At 37.4% G+C, this 26,079-nt stretch overlaps 1 protein-coding gene across 1 annotated transcript in view; it reads left to right on the plus strand.

Annotated features, from left to right (window-relative positions):
- NUP205 (nucleoporin 205) overlaps positions 1-26,079 on the plus strand; it is a 78,772-nt gene that overhangs the window by 38,754 nt on the left and 13,939 nt on the right. The window contains exons 23-35 of the mRNA XM_069588438.1: positions 2,547-2,661; positions 7,038-7,187; positions 7,768-7,839; positions 8,411-8,568; positions 9,012-9,092; positions 10,368-10,559; positions 11,070-11,337; positions 11,439-11,537; positions 18,745-18,893; positions 19,850-20,041; positions 21,264-21,385; positions 23,220-23,358; positions 24,862-24,988. Of these exons, the coding sequence (XP_069444539.1) occupies positions 2,547-2,661; positions 7,038-7,187; positions 7,768-7,839; positions 8,411-8,568; positions 9,012-9,092; positions 10,368-10,559; positions 11,070-11,337; positions 11,439-11,537; positions 18,745-18,893; positions 19,850-20,041; positions 21,264-21,385; positions 23,220-23,358; positions 24,862-24,988 (1,864 nt within the window). The remainder of the gene's footprint in view (positions 1-2,546; positions 2,662-7,037; positions 7,188-7,767; positions 7,840-8,410; positions 8,569-9,011; positions 9,093-10,367; positions 10,560-11,069; positions 11,338-11,438; positions 11,538-18,744; positions 18,894-19,849; positions 20,042-21,263; positions 21,386-23,219; positions 23,359-24,861; positions 24,989-26,079) is intronic.

Consider the following 26,079-nt stretch of genomic DNA (forward strand, 5'->3'; position numbering starts at 1 on the left):
GCTCATTTCTCCCCTGTTGGATTGCAGACCCTGGTTTGTCAGATCCTCTGCTTTCCTAAACACTATACCAGCCAAACAAATCATGTCTAAACCAACAGATTTGTCAGTTTAATACATATGTTCTGTGACTCAAAATGTGCACCACATTAGCAGCGTCACCTCCTGGGAGCTTATTAATGCAGGATTTCAGGCCCCACTCCAGCCCTTCTGGGTCAGAATCTGCATTTTTAACAAGAAGCACTTCTCTGTTGTTAACGAAAGAGGCATCCTTTACCTCTAGGTTTATACTTCACTGTGTTTCAGAAAAAAATTGAACCTCTAAGAAGAGCTTGTTTAAAAATAAATCTAATGATGCGAAAGGGAAACACTCTGGGCCTTACTGACGTCTTCATTATCCAGCAGCACAGGGCCGTCTGAGGGAAGAGCTGACCCCGAGCCTTTTGTCTTTGCTGTCTTCTCTTGAACAGTGGAGAGTTTTCCTACTTGGTCTTGGAAACTAGGAAGGGTGTCAGGCAAACCCCTGTAGAGTAGCTTGTCATGCTTTTGGAATTCACTTTTTTTGTCCTTCTCCCTCGAGCAGTATTACCTCCCCCATATCTTGGAGCATCTGTTCTTCTATCTTCTTAACTTACCATCTAATATGAATAACTTGATTTTATTTTGAGAAGTTCAGTATTTATAGTGTCAAAAAGAATATAATATCAAAGCTGTTTGAAAGACAAGCATATGTCTACAAGTATTTGAGCTTTACCTTGTGTTCCCTTCCTGTCTTTTCCTTGTATATATTAAATATATATTTACAATTTTGCGTCCTTCCCTCCCCCCGAGGGAGGGGAGAAACTTTCTATGTGCTACAATATAAATTACACTTAGGTTGTTGCCAGTTTTTTTACTCTGCTTTACTCAGTGTCTTTAGTTATGCTTTGTTGTTTTGTATTTTTCTTAAGACTGTGTTTCTAGATCTATATTGAATTTACATTCAGTTATTACTAATTTTATAAAGTCACGAGAACGCTGAATTGGTGAATACTGAACCATTGCTCTTTGGAAATACATAGGATTAAATTCTCACAGGGGATTCTTCAGTTCAGTTCAGTTCACTTGCTCAGTCGTGTCCGGCTCTTTGCGATCCCATGAATCGCAGCACGCCAGGCCTCCCTGTCCATTACCAACTCCCAGCTCACATCCATCGAGTTGGTGATGCCATCCAGCCATCTCATCCTCTGTCATCCCCTTCTCCTCCTGCCCCCAATCCCTCCCAGCATCAGAGTCTTTTCCAGTGAGTCAACTCTTCGCATGAGGTGGCCAGAGTACTGGAGTTTCAGCTTTAGCATCATTCCTTCCAAAGAACACCCAGGACTGATCTCCTTTAGAACGGACTGGTTGGATCTCCTTGCAGTCCAAGGGACTCTCAAGAGTCTTCTCCAACACCACAGTTCAAAAGCATCAATTCTTTGGCACTCACCTTTCTTAACAGTCCGACTCTCACATCCATACATGACCACTGGAAAAACCATAGCCTTGACTAGACGGACCTTTGTTGGCAAAGTAATGTCTCTGCTTTTCAGTATGCTATCTAGGTTGGTCATAACTTTCCTTCCAAGGAGTAAGCGCCTTTTAATTTCACGGCTGCAGTCACCATCTGCAGTGATTGTGGAGCCCAAAAAAAGTCTAACACTGTTTCCACTGTTTTCCCATCTATTTCCCATGAAGTGATGAGACCAGATGCCATGATCTTTGTTTTCTGAATGTTGAGCTTTAAGCGGACTTTTTCACTCTCCTCTTTCACTTTCATCAAGAGGCTTTTTAGTTCTTCTTCACTTTCTGCCATAAAGGTGGTGTCATCTGCAGATCTGAGGTTATTGGTATTTCTCCCGGCAATCTTGATTCCAGCTTGTGCTTCTTCCAGCCCAGCGTTTCTCATGATGTACTCTGCATATAAGTTAAATAAGCAGGGTGACAGTATACAGCCTTGATGCACCCCTTCTCCTATTTGGAACCAGTCTGTTGTTCCATGTCCAGTTCTAACTGTTGCCTCCTGACCTGCATACAGATTTCTCAAGAGGCAGGTCAGGTGGTCTGGTATTCCCATCTCTTGAAGAATTTTCCACAACTTATTGTGATCCACACAGTCAAAGGCTTTGGCATAGTCTTAGATCCCAACAATTATATCAACTAATTAACATATAACCTTGGTTTTTAGAAGTTACTTCTGAGTAATTTGCTGCTAATAATAGTTAAAATACTAAAACTTATTTTTAAACTACATGTATATATGTTAATATATTTAGGGTGATTTTAAGATTAGTCCTATAAGGATGTTTTTAGCATTCTCCAGTTGCATTTTTGTATATTTTGAGTTAGGATGCTAAGAACTGCTTGTTACTCTGCATTTTTGTTTTATGTATACATATGTTTATCCTTTTTGCTTTAGTTGTTTATGGTTCTTAGTTTCCACTTAACAGACTTAAGTTCAACCTTTTTATTAAAATCTGTAATATAAAAAGCTGATTTGGGGATTTTCTTATGTTACTGTAATTCTGTAGGTGATTTACCAGTTATGTGCATGCTCTGATACGTCTGGTCCTACTATGAGGTACTTGAGAACCAGCCAGGACTTCTTATTTTCTCAATTGCAGCATTTGCCATTTTCTAACAAAGGTAGGACATTTTTCTCCCTTACTATTAAAACAAATATATAAAGTCTATGTTGAGTGATTTTAATTTTATAACATTTTGGGGTAGCATTTGACAAGTCCAAGTCTATGCTCAAACCAGTAATGATAAAGAAGTTAATCCAAGCCTATGCCCCGACCAGTAATGCTGAAGAAGCTGAAGTTGAACAGTTCTAAGAAGACCTACAAGACCTTCTAGAACTAACACCCAAAAAAGATGTCCTTTTCATTATAGGGGACTGGAATGCAAAAGTAGGAAGTCAAGAAACACCTGGAGTAACAGGCACATTTGGAGTACAGAATGAAGCACGGCAAAGGCTAATAGAATTTTGCCAAGAGAACACGCTGGTCAACACCCTCTTCCAACAACACAAGAGTAGACTCTACAAATGGACATCACCAGATGGTCAACACTGAAATCAGATTGATTATATTCTATGCAGTCAAAGGTGGAGAAGCTCTATACAGTTAGCAAAAACAAGGCTGGGAGCTAACTGTTGCTCAGATCATGAACTCCTTATTGCCAAATTCAGACTTAACTTGAAGAAAGTAGGGAAAACCACTAGACCATTCAGGTATGACCTAAATCAAATCCCTTGCTATTATACAGTGGAAGTGAGAAATAGATTTAAGGGACTAGATATGATAAACAGAGTGCCTGAAGAACTATGTACTGAGGTTCATGACATTGTACAGGAGGAGGGGATCAAGACCATCCCCAAGAAAAAGAAATGCAAAAAGGCAAAATGGTTGTCTGAGGAGGCCTCACAAATAGCTGATAAAAGAAGATAAGCTAAAGGCAAAGGAGAAAAGGAAAGATACCCATTTGAATAAGAATAGCCTTCCACAGTGATCAGTGCAAAGAAATAGAGGAAAACAATAGAAGGGGAAAGACTAGAGATCTCTTTAAGAAAATTAGAGATACCAAGGGAACATTTCATGCAAAGATGGGCTCAATAAAGGACATCTGGTATGGACCTAACAGAAGCAGAAGATATTAAGAAGAGGTAACAAGAATACACAGAAGAATTATACAAAAAAGATCTTTACGACCCAGATAATAACGATGGTGTGATCACTCACCTAGAGCCAGATCCTGGAATGTGAAGTCAAGTGGGCCTTAGAAAGCATCACTACGAACAAAGCTAGTGGAGGTGATGGAATTCCCGTTGAACTATTTCAATTCCTGAAAGATGATGCTGTGAAAGTGCTGCACTCCATATGCCAGCAAATTTGGAAAACTCAGCAGTGGCCACAGGACTGGAAAAGGTCAGTTTTCATTCCAATCCCGAAGAAAGGCAATACCAAAGAATGCTCAAACTACTACACAATTACACTCATCTCACTCACATGCTAGCAAAGTAATGCTCAAAATTCTCCAAGCCAGGCTTCACCAATGTGTGAACCGTGAACTCCCAGATATTCAAGCTGGTTTTAGAAAAGGCAGAAGAACCAGAGATTAAATTTCGATTGGATCATGGAAAAAGCAAGAGAGTCCTAGAAAAACATCTACTTCTGCTTTATTGACTATGCCAAAGCCTTTGACAGTGTGGAGTACAAAAAACTATGGAAAATTCTGAAAGAGATGTGAATACCAGACTTTCTGACCTGTCTCTTGAGAAACCTATATGCAGGTCAGGAAGCAACAGTTAGAATTGGACATGGAACAACACACTGGTTCCAAATCAGAAAAGGAGTTCATCAAGGCTGTATACTGTCACCCTACTTATTTAACTTATATGCAGAGTACATCATGTGAAATGCTGGGCTGGATGAAGCACAAGCTAGAATTAAGATTGCTGGGAGGAATATTGGTAACCTCAGATATGCAGATGACACCACCTTTATGGCAGAAACCAAAGAAGAACTCAGGAGCCTCTTGATGACAGTATCAAGAGGAGAGTGAAAAAGTTGGCTTAAGACTCAACATTCAGAAAACTAAGATAATGGCATCTGGTCCCGTCACTTCATGGCAAATAGATGGGGAAAGAGTGGAAACAGTGACAGACTTTTTTGGGGGGGCTCCACAATCACTGCAGATGGTGACTGCAGCCATGAAATTAAAAGACTTTTACTCCTTGGAAGAAAAGTTATGACCAACCTAGACAGCATATTAAAAAGCAGAGACATTACTTTGCCGGCAAAGGTCTGTCTAGTCAAAGCTATGGTTTTTCCAATAGTCATGTATGGATGTGAGAGTTCGACTATAAAGGAAACTGAGTGCCAAAGAATTGATGCTTTTGAACTGTGGTGTTGGAGAAGACTCTTGATAGTCCCTTGGACTGTAAGGAGATTCAGACAGTCCATACTAAAGGAAATCAGTCCTGAATATTCATTGGAAGGACTGATGCTGAAGCTGAAGCTCCAATACTTTGGTTACCTGATGCAAAGAACTGACTCATTGGGAAAGACCCTGATTCTGGGAAAGATTGAAAGTGGGAGGAGAAGGGGACAATAGAGGATGAGATGGTTGAATGGTATCACCAACTCAGTGGACATGAGTTTGGGTAAATTCCTGGAGTTGGTGAGGGACAGGGAGGCCTGGCGTGCTGCCAGGCCATGGGGTCGCAAAGAGTTGGACTCGACTGAGCAACTGAACTGATCTGAACTGGGATAGCAGTTTTAGCATTTGTGGAATTCTGTCCTCATTTTATTACTTTGTTTCTGTGTTCCTTTGTTTTGTTTTTGTAATTTGTGCTTGAGAAACTTGATGTTTTAACTGTCAGCATAAAATTATTTTCAAATAGCCTGTTAAGGATGGAATTTTTACTATCAGAGTTTTAAAATTGTGTTTAAGGGATAAGAAAATACTTATGTAAGATTTCAGAGATTTTTTTTTTTGAGTGAAATTGTTTTGTAAAAATCTGTGTTTTACTTTGTTTCTTGTGTATGATCAGGTCTTGAAATGAAAAATAGGAAGCTAATTATGATAGAAACTATATCTTTAGTTTATTGACCTGGTCACACAGTTATCCAGGCTTCCTGTGTTTTATAGGGTTCTATTTTATATAATTTTCTTTTTGATCAATTTATAACAGTTTTCTTAGTTTATATTATATCTAGCCAGTGATCGTTTTATTGAGGTTTTTTAAAAGTTTATTTTGTATCATCTTTATGTTTTAGGAAGTCTAGGCTCACAGATTTCATAATAAGTTGCCTTTACTGGTAATTGTCAACTCTGCTTTGTAAGGACTTTTTAGAAAGCTTCTACTTGTTTATTTTCGACTGTGCTGAGTCTTCATTGCTGGGAGGGCTTTTTTCTCTCTAGTTGCGGTGAGTGGGGCCTTCTCACTAGGTGGCTTCTCTTGTGGAACAAGGGCTTTAGGGTGCCAGGACTTCAGTAGTTGCAGCTCCAGGGCTCTAGAGCACAGGCTCAGTAGCTGTGGCACACAGGCATTGTTGCTCCTCAGCATGTGGGACCTTCCCAGATCAGGGGTGGAACCTGTGTCTCCTGCATTGGCAGCAGGATTCTTTACCACCGAGTCACTAGGGAAGCCCCTGCTTTACTTCTTAGGGTATGGTGTGAGAGATTGGGAATTACTTAATGGCAGAAGAGTTTGACTTCATTTTCATAATCAGTATATGTTATTTTTAACCCCAAGATATTGTTTATAACAAGATTTTTAAGAAACCCTTTTTTATTTCTAATAGGAAAAAAGAATTTCTATCTTGCCTATCTTGCTGTCTACTTTTTAAATATTGATGTAGCTTTGCTTGTAATTATTATTATTAGCAGTAGTAGCAGTGTTTGTATGTTTATAAAACTCATAATTTAAGACTTCAAAGCCAGGCATATTATAATAATATTGGATTCAAAAACTTTTATTGTATAAGTGATTCCCAGTCCTAACTATATGTTAGACCAAAACGGCATTGATAATCTCAAGATAGCAGAAAATTATGCATTTTAAAGTTATGCAAATTATGTATTTATTTTAGTTTTTAAAATGTATTTTTTTTCTGAAATAAAAATCAGATTTTATGATAGTCTTTTTTTGTCAGGATAAATAGTTGAAAAGTACTTGGATTATCTTTTTAAGTATTAAGTTCTCTATTAATGTCAAACTATGATAGATCCAGAATTCTCTAGATCTGTGTGAAGTTATTCTAGCAACAGAAACTTGATTCTCTTTTGTTCTTCAGTTGCTTTTGCTTAGCTTTCATAGACATACACTGGCTTATTTTTTCTCTTGGCATCTGGTTTTTTCTTTTTTAATCTTATAGAGTGGCAAATTATTATGGTGCATAGTTTCATAAATTATTGACTATGTTGCATGGGAAAATACTGACAAGTTACAGACTATGTCTGTTCTGATTTTGTGTCGTATACTGGGAAACTAAACATATATATTTAAATTCCAGAATATGAAATATCTATGCTGAACCAGATGTCATGGCTGATGAAGACTGCCTCAATAGAACTAAGGGTAACTTCTTTGAATCGCCAGCGCTCACACACCCAGAGGCTCCTCCACCTCCTGCTGGATGACATGCCAGTGAAACCCTACTCAGGTGAACATCTGCATGTTGGCATTTGTGTTGCCGTGCTGCTGACTGGGCTGTGTGAATGCAAGTGCAAATCTGAATCTTATGGTTAGTCTGTGATTGTAGGCCAAGCATGTTCTTTCTGCCTTTAGGATTTTTTCCCTTCAGAACACGAAATTAAAAGTCACCCATCATTGCCATTTTATTATTGTTAAAAGCATTCACATTTTGCTCTATTCATATACACAAATACACAGTGGAGTTTGTCACACTGAGCCAGCATGACCCAAGATATTCTAATATGTGTTTTACATGCAAATTAAGCACAGACTTTTCTAATCATCTCACAGGTGTGATTGGATCCTGCCTCTTTTAGAGTTCTGATTATGCTTTTTACAATTGTGAAGTGGATCTGATAGAAACAGAAAGAATTAGATGAATGTTGTTGATAAGTTCTCATCATCTGTGCATTTTAATTATCCATTTGCAAGGGGCTCTTTGACCTAGAAACAATGACATAGAAATATAATAACCTGATATTTGTTATTTCTGAATAAATTTTGTGAATGTGTTCTTTTCTGATCTTTTATTCCTGATGCTCCAACAGATGGGGAAGGAGGCATGGAAGATGAAAATAGGTCTGTCTCTGGGTTCCTGCACTTTGACACTTCTACAAAAGGTAAAGCTCTTTGAATCTGTAATAAATTTGTAAGTAAGTGTTAGTCGCTCAGTCGTGCCTGACTCTTTGCGACCCCGTGGACTGCAGCCCACCAGGCTCCTCTGTCCATGAGATTTTCCAGGCAAGGATACTGGAGTGGGTTGCCATTTCCTTCTCCAGGGGATCTTCCCAACCCAGGGATCGAACCCAGGTCTCCCGCACTGCAGGCAAATTCTTTACCGACTGAGCTACAAGGGAAGCTAGATATGTATATATTAAATTGCTTAAAATTTTAGGAGGTAATTAATGCCTGTATCTGCAAATTCTGGACTGATGTTGAAAAGCTATGTGAAAATTATTTGTCAACAAAAAAATCTTTTTATAGCAAGATGATAGCATGGGAAAAACATTTTTGCAAATGAATGTGTTAGAAATAAAATCCAATTTAGATTTCAATACAATTTTCAATTTCCAGACTGAGGCCCTTTCTGAACATAGATATAGTACTGTCTTTGAGAGTGAGCTGAGTACTGTGCTTTGCTTTTCTCTTCAATGTCCCAGCTAAAGTAAAACGACTTTTCATTTTTTCTAGTACGTCGCAAAATTCTCAATATTCTCGACTCCATTGACTTCAGTCAGGAGATCCCTGAGCCTTTGCAGTTGGATTTCTTTGATCGGGCCCAGATTGAACAAGTTATTGCTAACTGTGAACACAAGAATTTACGGGGACAGACAGTCTGCAATGTCAAGGTGAGCATTGCTTTAGAGTGTGTGAAGTATCAAGTGGTTCACAGTCTTTGAGTCATTAGGAAAAAATAACTTTTTTTTTTCTAATAGAGGTGTTGGTTTATTAGACTGTGGTTTACACTTTTCAAGCAGCAGTGAAAGAAAACTGAATAGCCCGCACTAATTTTATCTGTTAGGTTTCCCATCTCCTTCGTGTTAGTAATCATGCCACCCAGCTGTCACTCAGGGTGGTTTTAATTATTTAACTCTCTACCAGGTAGGTGGTAATGACCTGACTAGTAGGAAGAAGATATCCTGTGCATTTGGACCAAGTTTCCTGCCACAGAGGCTCTTTGGTACTACTCTCTGAAACTTTCCCCTCTAGGGCAGTTTAAAGTAACTGCTAGGTTATTGTTGTACCAGTGTCGGGAATGATCTTATTTTTCTCCCTTCTCTCAATTATGTAGCTGCTTCACAGAGTTCTTGTGGCCGAAGTGAACGCCCTTCAGGGTATGGCAGCCATAGGACAAAGACCTCTCCTGATGGATGTAAGCCCTGCTGACACCTTTTAACTCCTTAAGCTACTTAAATCACCAGTTAGATGACAAAACAGCGAACTGACTTCTAATTCATTATTAGGAAACAACTTAAAAATTAAAAGACACTCGTCATTGCCATTTTATTATTGTTAAAAGCATTCACATTTTGCTCTATTCATATACACAAATACACAGTGGAGTTTGTCACACTGAGCCAGCATGACCCAAGATATTCTAATATGTGTTTTACATGCAAATTAAGCACAAACTTTTCTAATCATCTCACAGGCATGATTGGATCCTGCCTCTTTTAGAGTTCTGATTATGCTTTTTACAATTGAGAAGTGGATCTGATAGGAATGGAGTCTTTCACTTTTGACTTTGTAATGTTAAAAGCTGAACTGAAGTTAATGTCTGGATGCCTGAATAAAAATCATATCCTTTCTGCTAAGCTAGTTGAGGATTTACAACCTTTTCATATTGTGTAATAGATTTTACTTGTTCCCAGTCAGTGAGGGAAGAGTCATCACAAATGGGGAGATATGGGTCAGAGATTGAGTGGGAAGGACCACATATGTGGAAACACAGCTGGCTAGGCCAAAGCCAGAGGCAAACAAATAGAAGACACATCGAGAAAATGTGCTGTCAAACTTGGGTTTTAGGGAGCTCTAGTGTAACAGAGTCGGAGAAGGCAATGGCAACCCACTCCAGTACTCTTGCCTGGAAAATCCCATGGATGGAGGAGCCTGGTGGGCTACATTTCATGGGGTTGCTACAAGTCAGACACAACTGAGCGACTTCATTTTCACTTTTCACTTTCATGCATTGGAGAAGGAAATGGCAACCCACTCCAGTGTTCTTGCCTGGAGAATCCCAGGGACGGGGGAGCCTGGTAGGCTGCCATCTATTGGGTCGCACAGAGTCAGACACGACTGAAGCAACTTAGCAGCAGCAGCAGCAGTGTTACAGAGTAAGTATAATAGACAGTTGAAAGAAGAAAGAAGATGGGGTGAAAAACTCATTTCCACCCACATCACCTCTGCCACCCATCTTAAACATACATGCACACACACAGAGCTTTATTATTTTTTTATGAAAAATAATAATATTCTGGCCACCAGTGTAACATAAAAAGTTAATCTGCTGTTTAGCAAGCATGTGGAAGCTTTCCAGAGGATACTGTAAATGTTTTCAGATTAACTGACAGGGTTAAAAATAGTGGTCTATTGGTAAGACTTTATTTGTCTAAGTGTTAACCTTGCACTTCAATTTCTGCGGCTGTAGGAAATCAGCACCATACTCCAGTACGTGGTAGGAAGAAACAAATTGTTGCAGTGTCTTCATGCAAAACGGCATGCTCTGGAGTCATGGCGGCAGCTGGTAGAAATTATCCTGACAGCCTGTCCCCAGGACCTCATCCAAGCAGAGGATCGCCAACTGATTATTCGTGATCTTTTACAAGATGTGCATGATAAGGTGACATGTTTCCTAAATTACTGTATGCTGCTGAACAAGTTTTGATCCCATTTAAATATATAGTTTGCCCCACCTGTTTTTCCATTTTAGATGTGGAGTCAATAGAGTTGAGCAACGCCAGTGTTAAAACTTTCCTTGAGGAAAGTTTTATTATAACTGTACAATAATGGCTCTCAACCAGAGTGTGTGTCAGAATTCCCTAGGGAGCTTTTTAAAAAATCTACATTGCAGATCCCTACCCTAGACCTATTAAATGGGAGGTTCTAGTGGGGAGGCCATTATGTTAATTTCCATTAAAAACCTCTAGGGAATTCTGCTAGGGCTCCCTTCTGGTTAAGAACATTTTACTCAGCATCCTATTTAAATTTCTTTCTATGTATTAGCTTTTATCTTTGAATAGGACAATTCCGTTTTAAAAATCTTGTGGTAGTTGAAAAGCTGTGTGTGAGACATGTTAATGACTGTAGCTGAAAGCAGGGCCCTCACTGTGGTTTGTCTTTCTGCTTTAAGATCCTGGATGATGAAGCAGCGCAGGAATTAATGCCCGTGGTAGCAGGTGCTGTGTTCACCCTGACCGCTCACCTAAGCCAAGCTGTTCGCACAGAGCAGAAGCAACCCTTAGTCTTGGGACCTGGAGAGGTCCATTGTGCTTTCACTCTTGATGGCTCTTTCACCTCGCCTCCGCCCACAGAGAACCCAGTGGTGGGGTTTGCTTCTATTGGAGATTCTTCGCTTCACATCATATTGAAGAAACTGTTAGACTTCATTTTGAAGACAGGTTTTTTTTTGTTGTTGTTTAAATTTTCTACAAATTACAACTTCCGTATTTGTTTTAACTTTAATTTGAAAAAAGATTTTTACTCTGCTGTATCTTCCTAGGTGGTGGATTCCAGCGAGTAAGGACACACCTGTATGGCTCCCTGCTTTATTACTTGCAGATTGCCCAGAGGCCGGATGAGCCAGATACCTTAGAAGTGGGTAAGTGCTAATCTTTTCTGTGTTTAGAGATTGGTTACTTCAAATTTTTTTTTTTTAATCACCTTTTCACCTTTTGGCTAAGCAAAGCTATAATAAATGAGTCTTTACAGAATCATTAAAGTACTTACTATAAAGTCAAAGGAAAATGTTTAGTTTTGTAAAATTGTGGCAATAGGAGCTTCCCTGTTGGTCTGGTGGCTAAGACTCTGCACTGCCAATATAGGGGGCCCAGGTTTGATCCCTGGTCAGGGAACTAGAGCCCACATGCTGCAGCTAAAGGGCCTGTGCGCTGCAGCCAAGACCTGGGGCAGCCAAGTTAGAAAAGAAGGAAAAAAAGTGACAGGAGTACAAAAGTAGTGTAAGCACAAACCTTCAAATACGACTTTAGCTTACATATTTTTGTAACTCCTGCTCACTTCTGGTCCCATTAACAGTACATGTCTTTTAAAATAGCTGTTATTCCGCAGTATAGAAGTCAAGTCAGTTCAATCGCTCAGTCGTGTCTGAATCTTTGTGACCCCATGGACTGCAGCACACCAGGCCTCCCTGTCTATTACCGACTCCTGGAGTTCACCCAAACTCATCTCCATTGAGTCAGTGATGCCATCCAACCATCTCATCCTCTGTCGTCCCCTTCTCCTCCCGCCTTCAATCTTTCCCAGCATCAAGGGCTTTTCCAGTGAGTCAGTTCTTCGCATCAGGTGGCCAGAGTATTGGACTTTCAGCTTCAGCATCAGTCCTTCCAATGAATATTCAGGACTGATTTCCTTTAGGATGGACTGGTTGGATCTCCTTGCAGTCCAAGGGATTCTCAAGAGTCTTCTCCAACACCACAGTTCAAAAGCATCAATTCTTCAGTGCTGAGCTTTCTTTATAGTCCAGCTCTCACATCCATACATGACCACAGGAAAAACCATATGCTGTCTAGATTGGTCATAGCTTTTTCTTCCAAGGAGCAAGTGTCTTTTAATTTCATGGCTACAGTCACCATCTGCAATGATTTCGGAGCCCCAAAAAATAAAGCCTCACTGTTTCCACTGTTTCCCTATCTATTTGCCATGAAGTGGTGGGACCAGATGCCATGATCTTAGTTTTCTGAATGTTGAGTTTTAAGGCAACTTTTTCACTCTCCTCTTTCACTTTCATCAAGAGGCTCTTTAGTTTAGTATAGAAGTAACATTTATTTAATCATTTGCCTCATTCATAAGTAGTTAAATTGTTTCTAATTTTTTACTATTACAAAAATGCTGCATTGAATATTCTTTTATATGACTATATATTTCTCAAGAAGGATACTTGATAGTGGAATTTCCATATGAAAGAGGATGCACATTTTTATTTCAACAGATTCTACCGAATGGCTTTCTACCAGTTTAAACTCTCATCAATAGCATACATAAGTCTTCTTGTACTTAAGGTGAAGGTTTTCTTGAGTAAATGTCACGGAGTAGAATTTCTTGGTCAGAAGGTCTACGTATTTGAAATAATGATAGAGGCTTTGTAAACTATAGTGTGTGTGTGTGTGTGTATGTGTGTGTGTTTATTTTTTTCTTTTTTGACCATGCTGCTCACTTGTGGCATCTTAGTCCCCTGACCAGGGATTGAACCTGGGCCTTTGACAGTGAGAACATGGATTCCTAACCACTAGAGCACCACAGAATTCCCATATAATTAGCATTTTAAAGTAAGAGTAATTATATATATTCTTTGATTGCCATGTTTGGAAAATGTTTTTAACTGTTCGAAAGATTTTATACTCTGCCAGACTTAACAGTGATATTTAAGAACTTGTCATAGGCACCTTCTTATAACCTTCATAAATATTTATTTTGTATACAGATTCTTAAAAACACTTTTATTCTTATACGGTCTGTGTATAAGACTCAGATTATCTCATATTATTCTTTACTGGCTATATTTTTTGTATAATATCCTTAAAAGGTAGTAATAGCCAAATCATGCATTTATGGGAATGTCCTACTGGCATAAATAATGCACAAAAGTAGTTTTAGGTCATTAAAAATGATACTTCAGAGAAAGTTTTTGAACAAATAGGAGCTTTTTAAGAGTGATAATCTGCCAGCATACCTCCCCCATTTTCCTCTTGACTTACAAAAATTTTAACATTGGATTTAGTTGAATTGGCAAAAATCATCACTGAACCACTAGGTGGAGCTTTATAACATGCTTTATAAGAAGTTATTACCAAGATGTGGTAAAAGCAGTGTGACCATAAAAGAAAATTCTTTGTTTTTAATTTTCAAATGATCTATTTTTGGAGCAGTTTTATCCCTTAATTAGTTTTTTTCTTAGTCATAATTACTGCTTATTTTGACTTGCTTTAGGTAGCAAAGTATTTTCTAGATACTGTTACTTTTAATTTTCAAATTAGAAATATTAAATTTGAAAACTGTTAGCACACATTGTTGTGAAAGACACTGTACATACCTGCTGTTGTTTTAAAACCAAAAGTGAATTTTAATGTTTACATACTTAGTTTTTCATACCACTTTTACTTTATTTTTACATAACCATATATATTGAATACTGGGCAGACATTTTCCCTGTTTGGTAAAATAGGAATCTGACTTAGAGAGGTTAAGTGACTTAGTTGTATGTGACATCTGAGAATTAGAATTCAGTTTTCTCAATTTGTAACAGAATTCTCCTGACCTTGGGACATCACATCTTCATCTTTTTATTTTATCTTTTTATAATCTGTAGTTTTTCCTTACTCTAATTTGGTAGAAAATGTCACCAATATATTTGTAACTTATATCATGCGTGAATAATTTCTAATAAGTAAAGAACATGTACAAATCAATAACCCAACAGAAAAATGAGCAGAAGATATGAGCAGACTGTTTAAGGAAAAGGAAATTCAAAGGTCTCTTAAACTTACAGTTAATTTTTTGAAAATCCTTATGGGTGGATCCTATCGCCTTGAGCTGCCAATGCTGTACGTCTGGGGAGGAACCAAAGTATATGTTTTTTGACAAAATTATTTGGAGAATGTTACGTGTTTCCCTAATTAAGAACAGTGTAGTTGAAATCTGACATTGCTTTTGCATATGTAATTCCTGGGGGTTAGCTGACAGCTATTATTGTCATAAATATCTCTCTGCATTCTTTTCACTTTTTATTTTCTCTCTTTTCTACCAGTGACCACTAGAAACAAAAAGTGGATAATCTGACCAGAGCTTAAATGTTTAATATAAACCACAATTATTATATTCTTGATTTTTTAATTGAACTGTTTCTTATATTCTAGTATTGTAAAAATATTTCACATTTAAAAATAGATTGATAATGACAAAGATATATATTTTCAGCATATTTTTAATCAGATTAATGTTTTCACTAGAAGTTGATAAAGCCAACCTATAAAGTTATGTTGACAGCTCAGTGTGGAGGTGCATCCTCTTTAGTTTCATCTCTGAGATTAGCCCTGTTTGACTGTTTTGTTCTAATTTCCATAAAATGGATTTTATTGCTTTAAACCAGATTCGTTTTTAACTTTCTATTTTCTAGGAGCTTATCATTCAACTTTAATTTATAATTGATTGATGAGCTGTAGGGAAGATGTCAGTTTGAATTTTTTATTTTAAAATTGTTTTCGCAATTTTAAGTAGTTCTATTATGTTTTTCTCATATGTTCTATTTTCTTCTAAATTGGCTTTTCTTTTTCTTTAGTTTTGACAAGTTGATAGTATTCAGTAAATAAGAATGAAAAATTATAATAAGAATGATGAATTTTCTGCTCTGCTCATAATTCTTTTGGGCTATTGTGACTTTTGATCAGATTTTTCTTGTTGTTCTTTGTTTATGAAATTGTAGTATCCAGTCATCTTTTTAAAGGAGACTAGAAAAGATGATCTATTGCTGTTACTAAATTTTTGAGAATCGTATCATGAGATTTTCAGTTTTTATGGTCTAGGTGTTAATATGATCTAGAATCATAGTACAAGTACACCTGTGATTTTAGTCATGAAGTAGTGGGACTGAAAGGATTTCATAGAGCATCTTGCCTGTTGTTGACTCTGTTCTTTTGCATCCAACTCCAATAAGTGACTTAAAAATACCTACTACAGCTGTTGTGTAGTAGGTGCAAACTTTTTGCTTAATGTGAATTTAGATGTACATTTCTCACCAGTCCTTTTGTTTTACAACCGGAGTCAGATCTTAGGACCTTAGAACCTGACTAAAAATAATCAGGTATTTAAAAAATAGCATTTAGCTTTTCTTTTTTATTTAAAAATAAGTGTTGATTGAAGGAAATTTAGGACATGCCAATAAATGAAAGGAAGAGGAAAGTCACACACTCCACCCTTCTAAGATAGCTATCAGGACATTTTGGTTATAGCCAACCATCTTTTTGTATTGGTTTGTATCTTCCTTTTTCTTTCTACTTAGTATATTATGAGCTTTCCCTCTCTCGGTTAATAACATTTTAATGCCTCTATAGATTTTGCCACTTACGGGTATGTAGCAAATGCCCTACCCATTTTTAGGCCCTTAGCTTATTTCTAGTTTTCACAATACAAACAAAAATTAGTAATCATTTGGTGGTTTATTATTTTAAGTTGTTCCAGAAAGCATGAATTGGGTTCTTGCTTTCATAAAATCTTATATCCTAGTAGAAATGGCAGTATATGTGCTTATGAAACAGTAAGTCTTAAATTGGATGATATAAAGTGGATGCCTGCAAACTTTTTCTGTAAAGGACCAGATAGTAACTATTTTAGGCTTTGCAAGCCATATGCTCTCTGCTGCAAATCCTTAACTCTGCCATTATAGTACAAAAGCAACCAGAGACATATGCTATGTTACATTGAAATTTTATTTACAAAAACAGGTGGGAGATCACATTTCGCCCACAGGCCTTAGTTTGCCAACCCCAATTATAAATTACAAGTTTTACAGGATTTAAGAGGAGAAAGGAAATCAAGGATTTTGCTGGACTTTTCTGGTCGGGTTGCATTTACATAAGAAGAAATGGGGGGGCTTTTCAGTAAGGCCCAAACTAGGAGGGAGTAAAGAATCAGGCCATAAGCAGGGGAGAGGGTTGATAGCAGATTAAGCCAATCTGAGATGGTAGGACCATATTATTAACGACCTTGAAAATGAAACTATAGTGTTAGAGCTAGTAGAATTAAGCAATAGACATTTAACATTTTTGAGTAACTTGATAAGAAGTTCGTAGTTTAGGAAAATATGTGTGGCAGTGATTTATATGGTATGTTGGAAGAAGGGACAGATTGAGTAGAAGAAATCATTTTGGTGATTTCTAATGAATTAATTTATCCTCTTAAAAGATAAGGATTTTAAAGAAAGGCCTTTTTAAAAGAACGATGTTCCATTATGATTTATCACAGGATATTGAATATAATTCTCTGAGTTATACAGTAGGACTTTGTTGTTACCAGATTTTTTTAATTTCTAGGTAGTGCTGTCAATAAGTAATATTGGAACTCTGAGATCTGTTCACAGTTTGAAATCAAATATTTCTTGGATACTTAACTGGTCTTCTTCAATCCCTTGTTTTTCAGATTTCACTGTGAGGCCCCAAGGTTCTTGCAGGGGTTCCTCAGGGGTTTTGGGGAAGAATCTCTAGAGTGATATGCCAGCATCTCTTTATCCTCATTTCAATCAGAATGTTTGAACTAAAGAATTCATGGCTAAAAAGCATTACACCTGTAAAGCGATGGCTTTCAGACTTGCCCAAATTCTTGACTCACATAATTTTGTGGCAGTTCTGTGTGTAGAACAGGAGAAGCTGTATCTCCTCAGACTAGGTTCCTGAGAACCCACTCACCATGGAACAAACCCCCTGAGGGCATCTGATGGCCTCTCTGGAGCAGAGTTTCTAAACTTTCCTTTAAGCCATTGATCAGTCAATGATTAATATTTGAGCTTCTACTCATGTGCTAAGTAGACAAGACACAATCCCGTTGTTAATAAGCTTATGTTCGATGTGGTTGATGTGGGGAGACAGGGAACAAGCATGGAAATCCATCTCCCCCTCAAATAACATTTTAGTAAATCTAGCAAATAAGTACTGTGGAGAAAATAAAATAGTACTGTGATATGTTGTGTGGGGGTTGGGGGAGGAGGGAGTATTGGGTGTATCTGGGGAAGTGATATTGAATAGAGGCTGGAATGGTGAAGACAGGAGGTAGCCAAGCTACGATCTGGGGAAGAATATGGAGAACAGTTAGTGCAGAGATCCTGAGACTGAAGTAAGTGCTGAGTTTGAGGGACAGAACGGCTAGTGTGGTGGTAGTGTAGAAGTGGAGAATGGAAGGAGGTGAAATAGAAAACTAGATGGGATCAGATGACCTAAGGAAGTGACATGATTGAGAAGATTTATAATCTCATACCCTCCTTTGGCACTATTGGAAATGAAATATGACTAAAATAAAACTAAAGTAGTGATGAAAATATTCTAGGGAAAAAGTATCATTAAAACTCTGAAGATTTGCCTGCTGCAGACTTTATAGTGAAATATAGACCGCATTGAGGCATTATTTATTTTTCATGATTGTGTCTGCTTTGTTTTATTCTCCATTCTGAGCACCCTGTCTTAAGAATTTTTCCTCAGTTTGAAAACTGATGCCATCATCCTAGTTGGGGAAAATCATAAGATTAGTTTCAGCTATATTGCTTTATGTAGTATATTTATGAAACTTTCTTCTAAAAGATTTTCAGAAATCTATGTAAAGTTTATAATCCTATCTTTAATTATCATTGTACTTTGAATTAAATTTGAGTTGTCTTCATAATGAATATACCTTTTCCTTTTTAGTAAGTATTTCAATTAAAACGTATAAAAGAATAAAATACCTGCTTTTTGGAAGTAGATCTTTGTCTACTTTGTACCTAATCCTTTGTAGCCAAATTCTCATAGATCTCAGTGAAAAATAAAACCAGATCAATTAGCAGAACAAATACAGGAATTGGTTCTCCTGGAGCCTCTAATTCGTTTTGATTTCTTTAAGGATAGTTTCTCCTTTTCCTAATAGCATTGTTATCTCAGTGTACGTGCATGGAATAGTGCATTGTGTTCTTGAAATTTACCTGCCCAGACTCATTGGTTGATGGGCCTTTGTGCGCAGGCATTAATGGAAATGTGTAAGGTGTAATTATTCAGTTAGCAAGCTATTTTTTTGCTGGAGTGTGTCATATGTCTTCTCTTGTAACCCTTTAGCCAAGAAAACCATGTGGGAAAGGCTGACTGCCCCTGAAGATGTGTTTAGTAAATTACAGCGAGAAAACATAGCCATCATCGAGAGCTATGGTGCCGCCCTCATGGAAGTGGTCTGTCGAGATGCTTGTGATGGTCATGAGATTGGAAGGGTACAGTAACTCCTGCTCAGTATTGTACTTGGACAGATATTTTGACTTTGTATTAAGGCATAAATTGGATCAGCTTTTCAAGTGGATATTATATACTGGGAATTATTTTTTATAATATATTTTAGTGAATTTTCTTATTTACTGTAATTTGGAATTTATATTTTGTTTATTCATATGTTTCATTCACTTACATTCATAATCCTTATTAGTTCAGACTGGGCCCTCAGAATAATCTTTTTGCTGATTTTGAGATTTGCCTTACACTGGTAGAAACAGCAGAGGTGCTGGTTAATAAAGATCCTTAAATAAGAGAATGGGGATAAATAGCTTTTATATTGAATATATCTTTCTCTGCTTTTTTTAGAAGTATTTACATTTACTTACATTTATGTATCTTTAAAGTGTTTTGTCATACTGGTGATAATATATTGAGAAGATAATTGCCTACTGATGGAAAATCACGTAGCATTTGAATCATGTAGTGTGCTCTTAATTATGTTAAAAAAACAGTATTTGGGAAGAAATAGGCCAAAGTGGTCTTGTTTATCAGATACTGTATTTTCCATAGTTTAGTTTGTTTGTTTTTTTTTTGTGTGTGTTCTACAGTGAGCATGTAACACTTCACAGCAGGGGAAAAATGCTGTTTTTAAAAATCAATTTCCTCCTTTCCTCCAACAAGTAATGTTTAGATTCTGTTAAAATATGTTTAATGCTATTATTTTAATGTTAGATTTTGTTTCAGAAATGTAGCTTTACCCTGAACATTTTCGTTTTATCAATAAATCAAGATTCTGGATACATAGCTTTCAACTTCTCAAAAAAGAAGGAGAGGGTTGTATTACATGCAACAGTTCTCCTTGTAAGAAAACTTTTAAATGTTTCCAGGTAAAGGGAGTTACTGCTGTTGACTTGGTAGCCATCTCCACATTTTGGACTTTGATTTATTCTTCCTTCAGATGCTGGCACTGGCTCTCCTTGATCGAATTGTCTCTGTGGATAAGCAGCAGCAGTGGCTCCTGTATCTGTCTAACAGTGGCTATCTGAAGGTGCTTGTAGACAGCTTGGTAGAAGATGACCGTACTTTGCAAAGCCTGCTCACTCCACAGCCTCCCCTTTTAAAAGCCCTTTATACTTATGAATCCAAAATGGTAAGGCTTTATGTTCACTTGAGGTTAGATCAGCAGGTCATTTCCTGTTGAAGTTAAAGCTATATTAAAGAAAATGAATGTGGCCTACGTTTCTAATATTTTTATCATACATGCGTAATTTCTGAGGAGTTTTAAGTTTGGGTACATGTGCTAGGAATGCGTCTTCTGAGCGTGCAGAGTTGAGTTGAAACGGTCCTATGAAGGCTGGCTGCATGCTGAGACTGCTGCTCACTCACTGTTGCTGGTGATGCCAGAGCCGTGTGACACTCAGTGCTCCCTGAGGAGGCCAGTGAGCATGCATGTCCTTCCCGAAGAAAGTCAGCCTGTGCCTGTTGCCTGATGAAGTTCCACTGTACATGTGCTGGCTCTACTTTAAGCACAGGATTTTTCAATCTCCTATATATATGTAATTTCCTTTCCTCCAAATCTTGTTTTAGTTTCTGTTTCCTCCTGCTTAAGAATACCACAAATGTCGCAATAGGAGAAGCACTAAAATCTTAGATTGTTCATTAATTCTGTTTTCCCTCCCTCCTTCATTTATTCAACAATTATTTGGTAAATATCTGTTATGTGCCAGGTATTGTGTGAGGTAGTAGAGATACATCTGTGAGCAAAACAGCCTTTCCTGCCCTCCATAAGCCCATGTGATGATTTTACTTGACTGCGTAACCCATGCAAGGCCTGTGTGGCACTTCAGATACGCTGTACCATTTATTCCTCACGAAGATCTTATGGTGAAAGTGAAAGTCGCTCGCGCATGTGCAACTCTTTGTAAACCTATGGACTGTACAGTCTATGGAATTCTCCAGGCCAGAATACTGGAATGGGTAGCCTTTCCCTTTTCCAGGGGATCTTCCCAACCCAGGGATCGAACCCAGGTCTCCTGCATTGCAGGCGGGTTCTTTACCAGCTGAGCCACAAAGGAAGCCATAGGGGTATAATGTGCCCCTTCCTAGCTAGTCACCAGTGATTACAGATTAGAAATGTGCTATCATGGGGACATGTCTGGTGGTCCAGTGGTTGAGAGTTTCCCTTCTAGCGCAGGGGGTGTGGGGAACTAAGATCCCACATGTCTCAGGGTGTGGCCAATAATTAAATAAAAACAACATTGTAAATCAACTATACTTCAGCTTAAGAAATGTGCTATGAGAAAGCCTCATTTTTATATGAGACCCGTGACTGCAATCTCTGTACTGATGAATTTTGTTCTGTAACTTCTTAGGCATTTCTCACAAGAGTGGCCAAGATTCAGCAGGGTGCTTTAGAGCTGCTGAGGTCTGGCGTGATTGTGAGGCTGGCACAGTGCCAAGTCTATGACATGCGCCCAGAAATGGACCCACAGGGGTAAGTGTCTGTATCATTTGGCTTTTAAGTTACCAGTAAAGGTTTATTAAGGAAAAAGATTTTCTTTTTTTTTTGGGGGGGGGGGTCTTTTATTTTTTTTTATTTTTATTTTTTTTAGTTTTTTATTTTTTAAATTTTAAAATCTTTAATTCTTACATGCATTCCCAAACATGAACCCCCCTCCCACCTCCCTCCCCATAACATCTTTCTGGGTCATCCCCATGCACCAGCCCCAAGCATGCTGCATCCTGCGTCAGACATAGACTGGCACCTATATATAGAAAACTATAAAACACTGATGAAAGAAATTAAAGAGGACACTAATAGATGGAGAAATATACCATGTTCATGGATTGGAAAAAGATTTTCAAACATAATTTTGCCCTTTATAATTCTGTTTGATTAGCACTCTCATCTTGATGGTTTTGTTTGGTCATACCCCCCTGCCATTTGATGCTAATAAATGGAAGTTCCTGGTCAGGGTGAAAGTGAGTAGAGACATGTCTGCGTGCTCAGTCGTGTCTGACTCTTTGTGACCCCATAGGCTGTAGCCCCGAGGCTCTGCTGTCCACGGGATTCCCCAGGCAAGAATACTGGAGTGGGTTGCCATGCACTCCTCCAGGGGATCTTCCTGACCCAAGGATTGAACATGTGTATCTTACATTCCCGACAAGCAGGTTCTTTACCACTAGCATCGCCTGGGAGGCGAGTGCTTTTTATTTTAGAGCAGTGATGTAAGAGGAAGATGGGAGAGCATTTTGTTAGTAGATGTTACTTTCCCAAACTTTATTGTTCTGTTTAGTGGAAGTATATATTTTCCATTTGTCTTTTAAAGTCCTGTAATGAAATTATAATTTGTGGTGGATTTTCTTTTCTTGATGACTTGAGTAATATTTTATGTTTTTCTCATTTTAACATTTTGCCAGCTGCTTGCTAATTTGAAAGCTTCAAATGAAATTATTTTAAGTTCCAAACTAGCAGATTTCTCAGTCGGGTTTGAATGTGGATGTTTTTTTCTTTTTTGTCTACGTGGCTCCAACATTGTTAAGCCTATATATAGCCTACCCACCTACTATCAAATAACATTATTTCAGTTTTAGTAATTTTTTTCAAAAGATCCATTACCAAATTGCATGTTTTGAGTTTTTCAGGTTTAGCTATAGACATATTTTACTTTGAGAAAAATTAACATCACTTTCTGAAGTTTTAAACATGTGAGTTTTTACTTTCACCTTAGGTGAAGGGGATTACATTATATTCCTCCCTTCATGATGTGTCATTATTGCCCATCTTTGGAAAGCCTTTCTGTTATCTCTTTTTATTTCCATATTCTGCTTTCATTCCCTTCTCAACAGGCGATCATTTTTTTGGGGTCCAAAATTTTAAATAGAAGTATTCACAGTAAGCAAATAGTTTATTAATACAGTGGTTCTGAGACCTAAACTTAAAGGTTAAGTTATTTTACAACTTCATTTTAGGTTTTAAAGTCTTGTTTCATTTTATATAATAGACAATGTAGATTCCTTTTTGGCTTTGTGTACATGAGAGGGAAATTCGGGGAAAGCAACTTTTGTGACTGTTTCTCACTCATAGTTTCTGTGGCTTAAGGGAACATTTAGAGTAGAATAAGTATGTTTGGGGAATTTTGTCTTCTAAGATTTTTTTCAAGATTCACATAACTGTCTTCACTGTACATGTGGGATACAGAGTCCTCGTTAGTAGCGTCTCATCTTAATCAGTCACTGTGGTTATTTGCCATGGGTCGGTCAGGGACTGTTGGGATGTGCCTTAACTCTTGGACTGTTGCTGTCTCCTTGACTGGATATGAATCAAGCGTGTTTGGCATGAGGGACCCCCCAGTGTTCATCCCTACCCCAGGAGACCGATACCGCCAGATTCTCCTTCCGGCCCTTCGCTTGTGCCAAGTCATCCTTACGTCCAGCATGGCTCAGCACTTGCAGGCAGCAGGGCAGGTAAGAGGAGCCCTTAGTGCAGAAAATCATCAGGTACAAAAGCTTTGTTTTACCAATGCAGAAGATGGACCACTCACATGAATTTCCTTAGGCCCCATGTACTTTGCTCTGAACGTCATTGGTTTTTTTTTTGTACTCTTGTTTGAATGAAATGTTATAGCTAATTAATAGAATAATGAGATGGGAAGCAAGGGGTCTAAATCAGTTGTTTTATAGAAGGATGCAGTTACTGTGATAGAAATAAGGTGACTTCTAAAATGTAATTTAACCGCGTATTTATTAGAGAATGCTATACACTTTATTAGGCCTTACAGAAAATACAAAAGATAGATGGTAATGCTGCATTTAGTTGTGATATTATTTTCAGTGCTTTTCAGGGAAATCTTCAAAAATATGTTTCTTTATTTATTTAATAATGTAATATACAATTTAGCGTTTCACTGGTTAGTTAGGCTTATCATTCATGAGTCTGCTTTTTTTATTGTATTGCTCTGTTCTTACGATACTCTCAGAAACTGTGTCCATTGAATAATTTATGGTGATTTTATCTGCTTTCCCTGCCATCAGTCTTTAGGCTTGCCTCACCAAGGTAGAATGCTGCTGTTTCTAGTGTGGCACCTGATTTTATACTGCATTGGTCTTGGTGACATTCTGTCCCTTTCATATGCGGCCTTTGAGTTAGTTCTTTAACATGCAAAGACTCTGTCTTCTACTTTATTGACATTAATATTTTTTAGTAGATGTGAAATAAGACCAGACTTAACCCTGAGCATAGCAGAATTACCTGAGTAGCTTCTTTAAAAAATACAGATTACTGAGTTACATGTCCAACAATGATGGGCTGAGGCCAGGAATCTATATTGAAATAAAGGGGCATAATTCCTGAGAGATTCAAATGTTCAACCTGTTGTGGTGTAGTCCCTGCCTTTGAGGCATTTGTAATCTAGTTGAGAAGATGTTTGGGTGTGAAAAGAGTAGAGTCCTCTGTGACGGAACAGTTGAACGCTAAGCTGGAAGGGCAGAGTTTGGAGGTCAAGGTTTGTTTTGCCTTTATTTTCACCTTATCGAAAGGAGAGTTAGACAAAAGCTTTTATGTGATTGTCCCCGTGTCATAGCACCAGCTTGAGTTCAGGAAGTCATTTTTATACACACTCATTTTAAATTCATGTTCTAGATCCATTTAGACAAAAATTTAAAAATAAAATATGGGTCAGATAATAGTTTTCATGCAGTCATTCCAAGTTATTTTATACTGTTCTGCAATAGCTCTTAAGTGTGTTAAATTTCTAAACTTTGAAATAATCCTTATTTTGAGCTTTCTTATGAATGTTGGCTTCTTGGAAAAATAAACTGTAAATGCAAAGGATAACTGTTCATCTAATATTCTTCATTACGTTAAATTATTTGCGTCAGTGTTATTAAACTGATGGATATAAATTTATAATATACTTTTCTACTCTTCCACCTCTGTTTTTTCCTTTCCCTCTCTTTTTTCCTTGGTAGGTGTTGCAGTTTCTCATTTCTCATTCAGATACCATACAAGCAATTCTGCGCTGTCAGGACATTAGCGCAGGGTCTTTGCAGGAATTGGCTCTGCTGACGGGAATTATAAGTAAAGCAGCACTTCCTGGTGAGTTGATTATGTTGAATTTTTAAACAATGGCTTTATAGACATACACTTAGTAGAATGAGGTTGTTATTACTTTGCAGCTATATATGATTTATTTGAGATTGGAACTAACAAAGTTAACTACCTTTTGTGAAGTCATATGTTTGTAAAAATGGTTTATGGTCAGTATAAAAAATTCAGAAACTTAAAATAATTAACACTCAAATCCCACTATCTAGAAATTGCCAGATGTTAACTTTTGGTAAGTAGCTTTTTAACCAGTGTCCTATGTGTATGTATGTATTGGTGGGTGAGGGGGCATGGTGGAAAGAAACAGACATATAGAGATAATATATGAAAATGGGATGCCTTTTGTATGCAGTTTTAGAAAGCAGCTATTTAATTTTACATAAACTTTACAGATGAAAAACTAGTTGACAAGAAGCTGAAGACATTGATGAATTCTAGACAGACTTTTCTTTTAATACAGGTGTACAAGAGATGTTAGTTCTTACAAGAGATATTAGTTCTTAAAAGATTGCTATGATTAAGAAAAGATTATGATAAATTAGTAAGATAATTTGGTCATTTAAAAAATTTGTTTTACTGCATATGAATTTTAGACAGAATCAACTGTGTGAAAGATTAAGTGTGAGTTATTTTACACTTCTTCTACCCTCATGTTATGTTTATTTGTATTTTTACTTAGTGAAGTAAACATAATTTTCATTCAGTTCTGGAACCATAATACCTTCAGCTAGTTAATTTTACTTGTATATTTATGTGGACTCATAGAAATGCACCAGTTTTGGTTTTTTTTCCCCTCTTACAACTTCACCATTTCTGAGTTCTTTCTTTTAATTTATCTCTTGGAATTTTTAATTTGTATTGAGGTCCTCTCCCCCAAGAAAAAATATACAATATTCCTTGAATTCTCTAATGTTTGTGAGCATCTGAAGACTGCCTTATTGAATGACAGCATGGCCTAATATTAATGACAATAACTCATATTTTTAAGCATTTATATGCTGGGTAGTATTTTAGACACTTAGCATGTCAATTGATTTAATCATCACAACAGTCTTGAGAATTAGAACCTTTATTATCCACGT

Source organism: Ovis canadensis, chromosome 4 (genome assembly GCF_042477335.2).
Source record: "Ovis canadensis isolate MfBH-ARS-UI-01 breed Bighorn chromosome 4, ARS-UI_OviCan_v2, whole genome shotgun sequence".
NCBI classification, from domain to species: domain Eukaryota; kingdom Metazoa; phylum Chordata; class Mammalia; order Artiodactyla; family Bovidae; genus Ovis; species Ovis canadensis.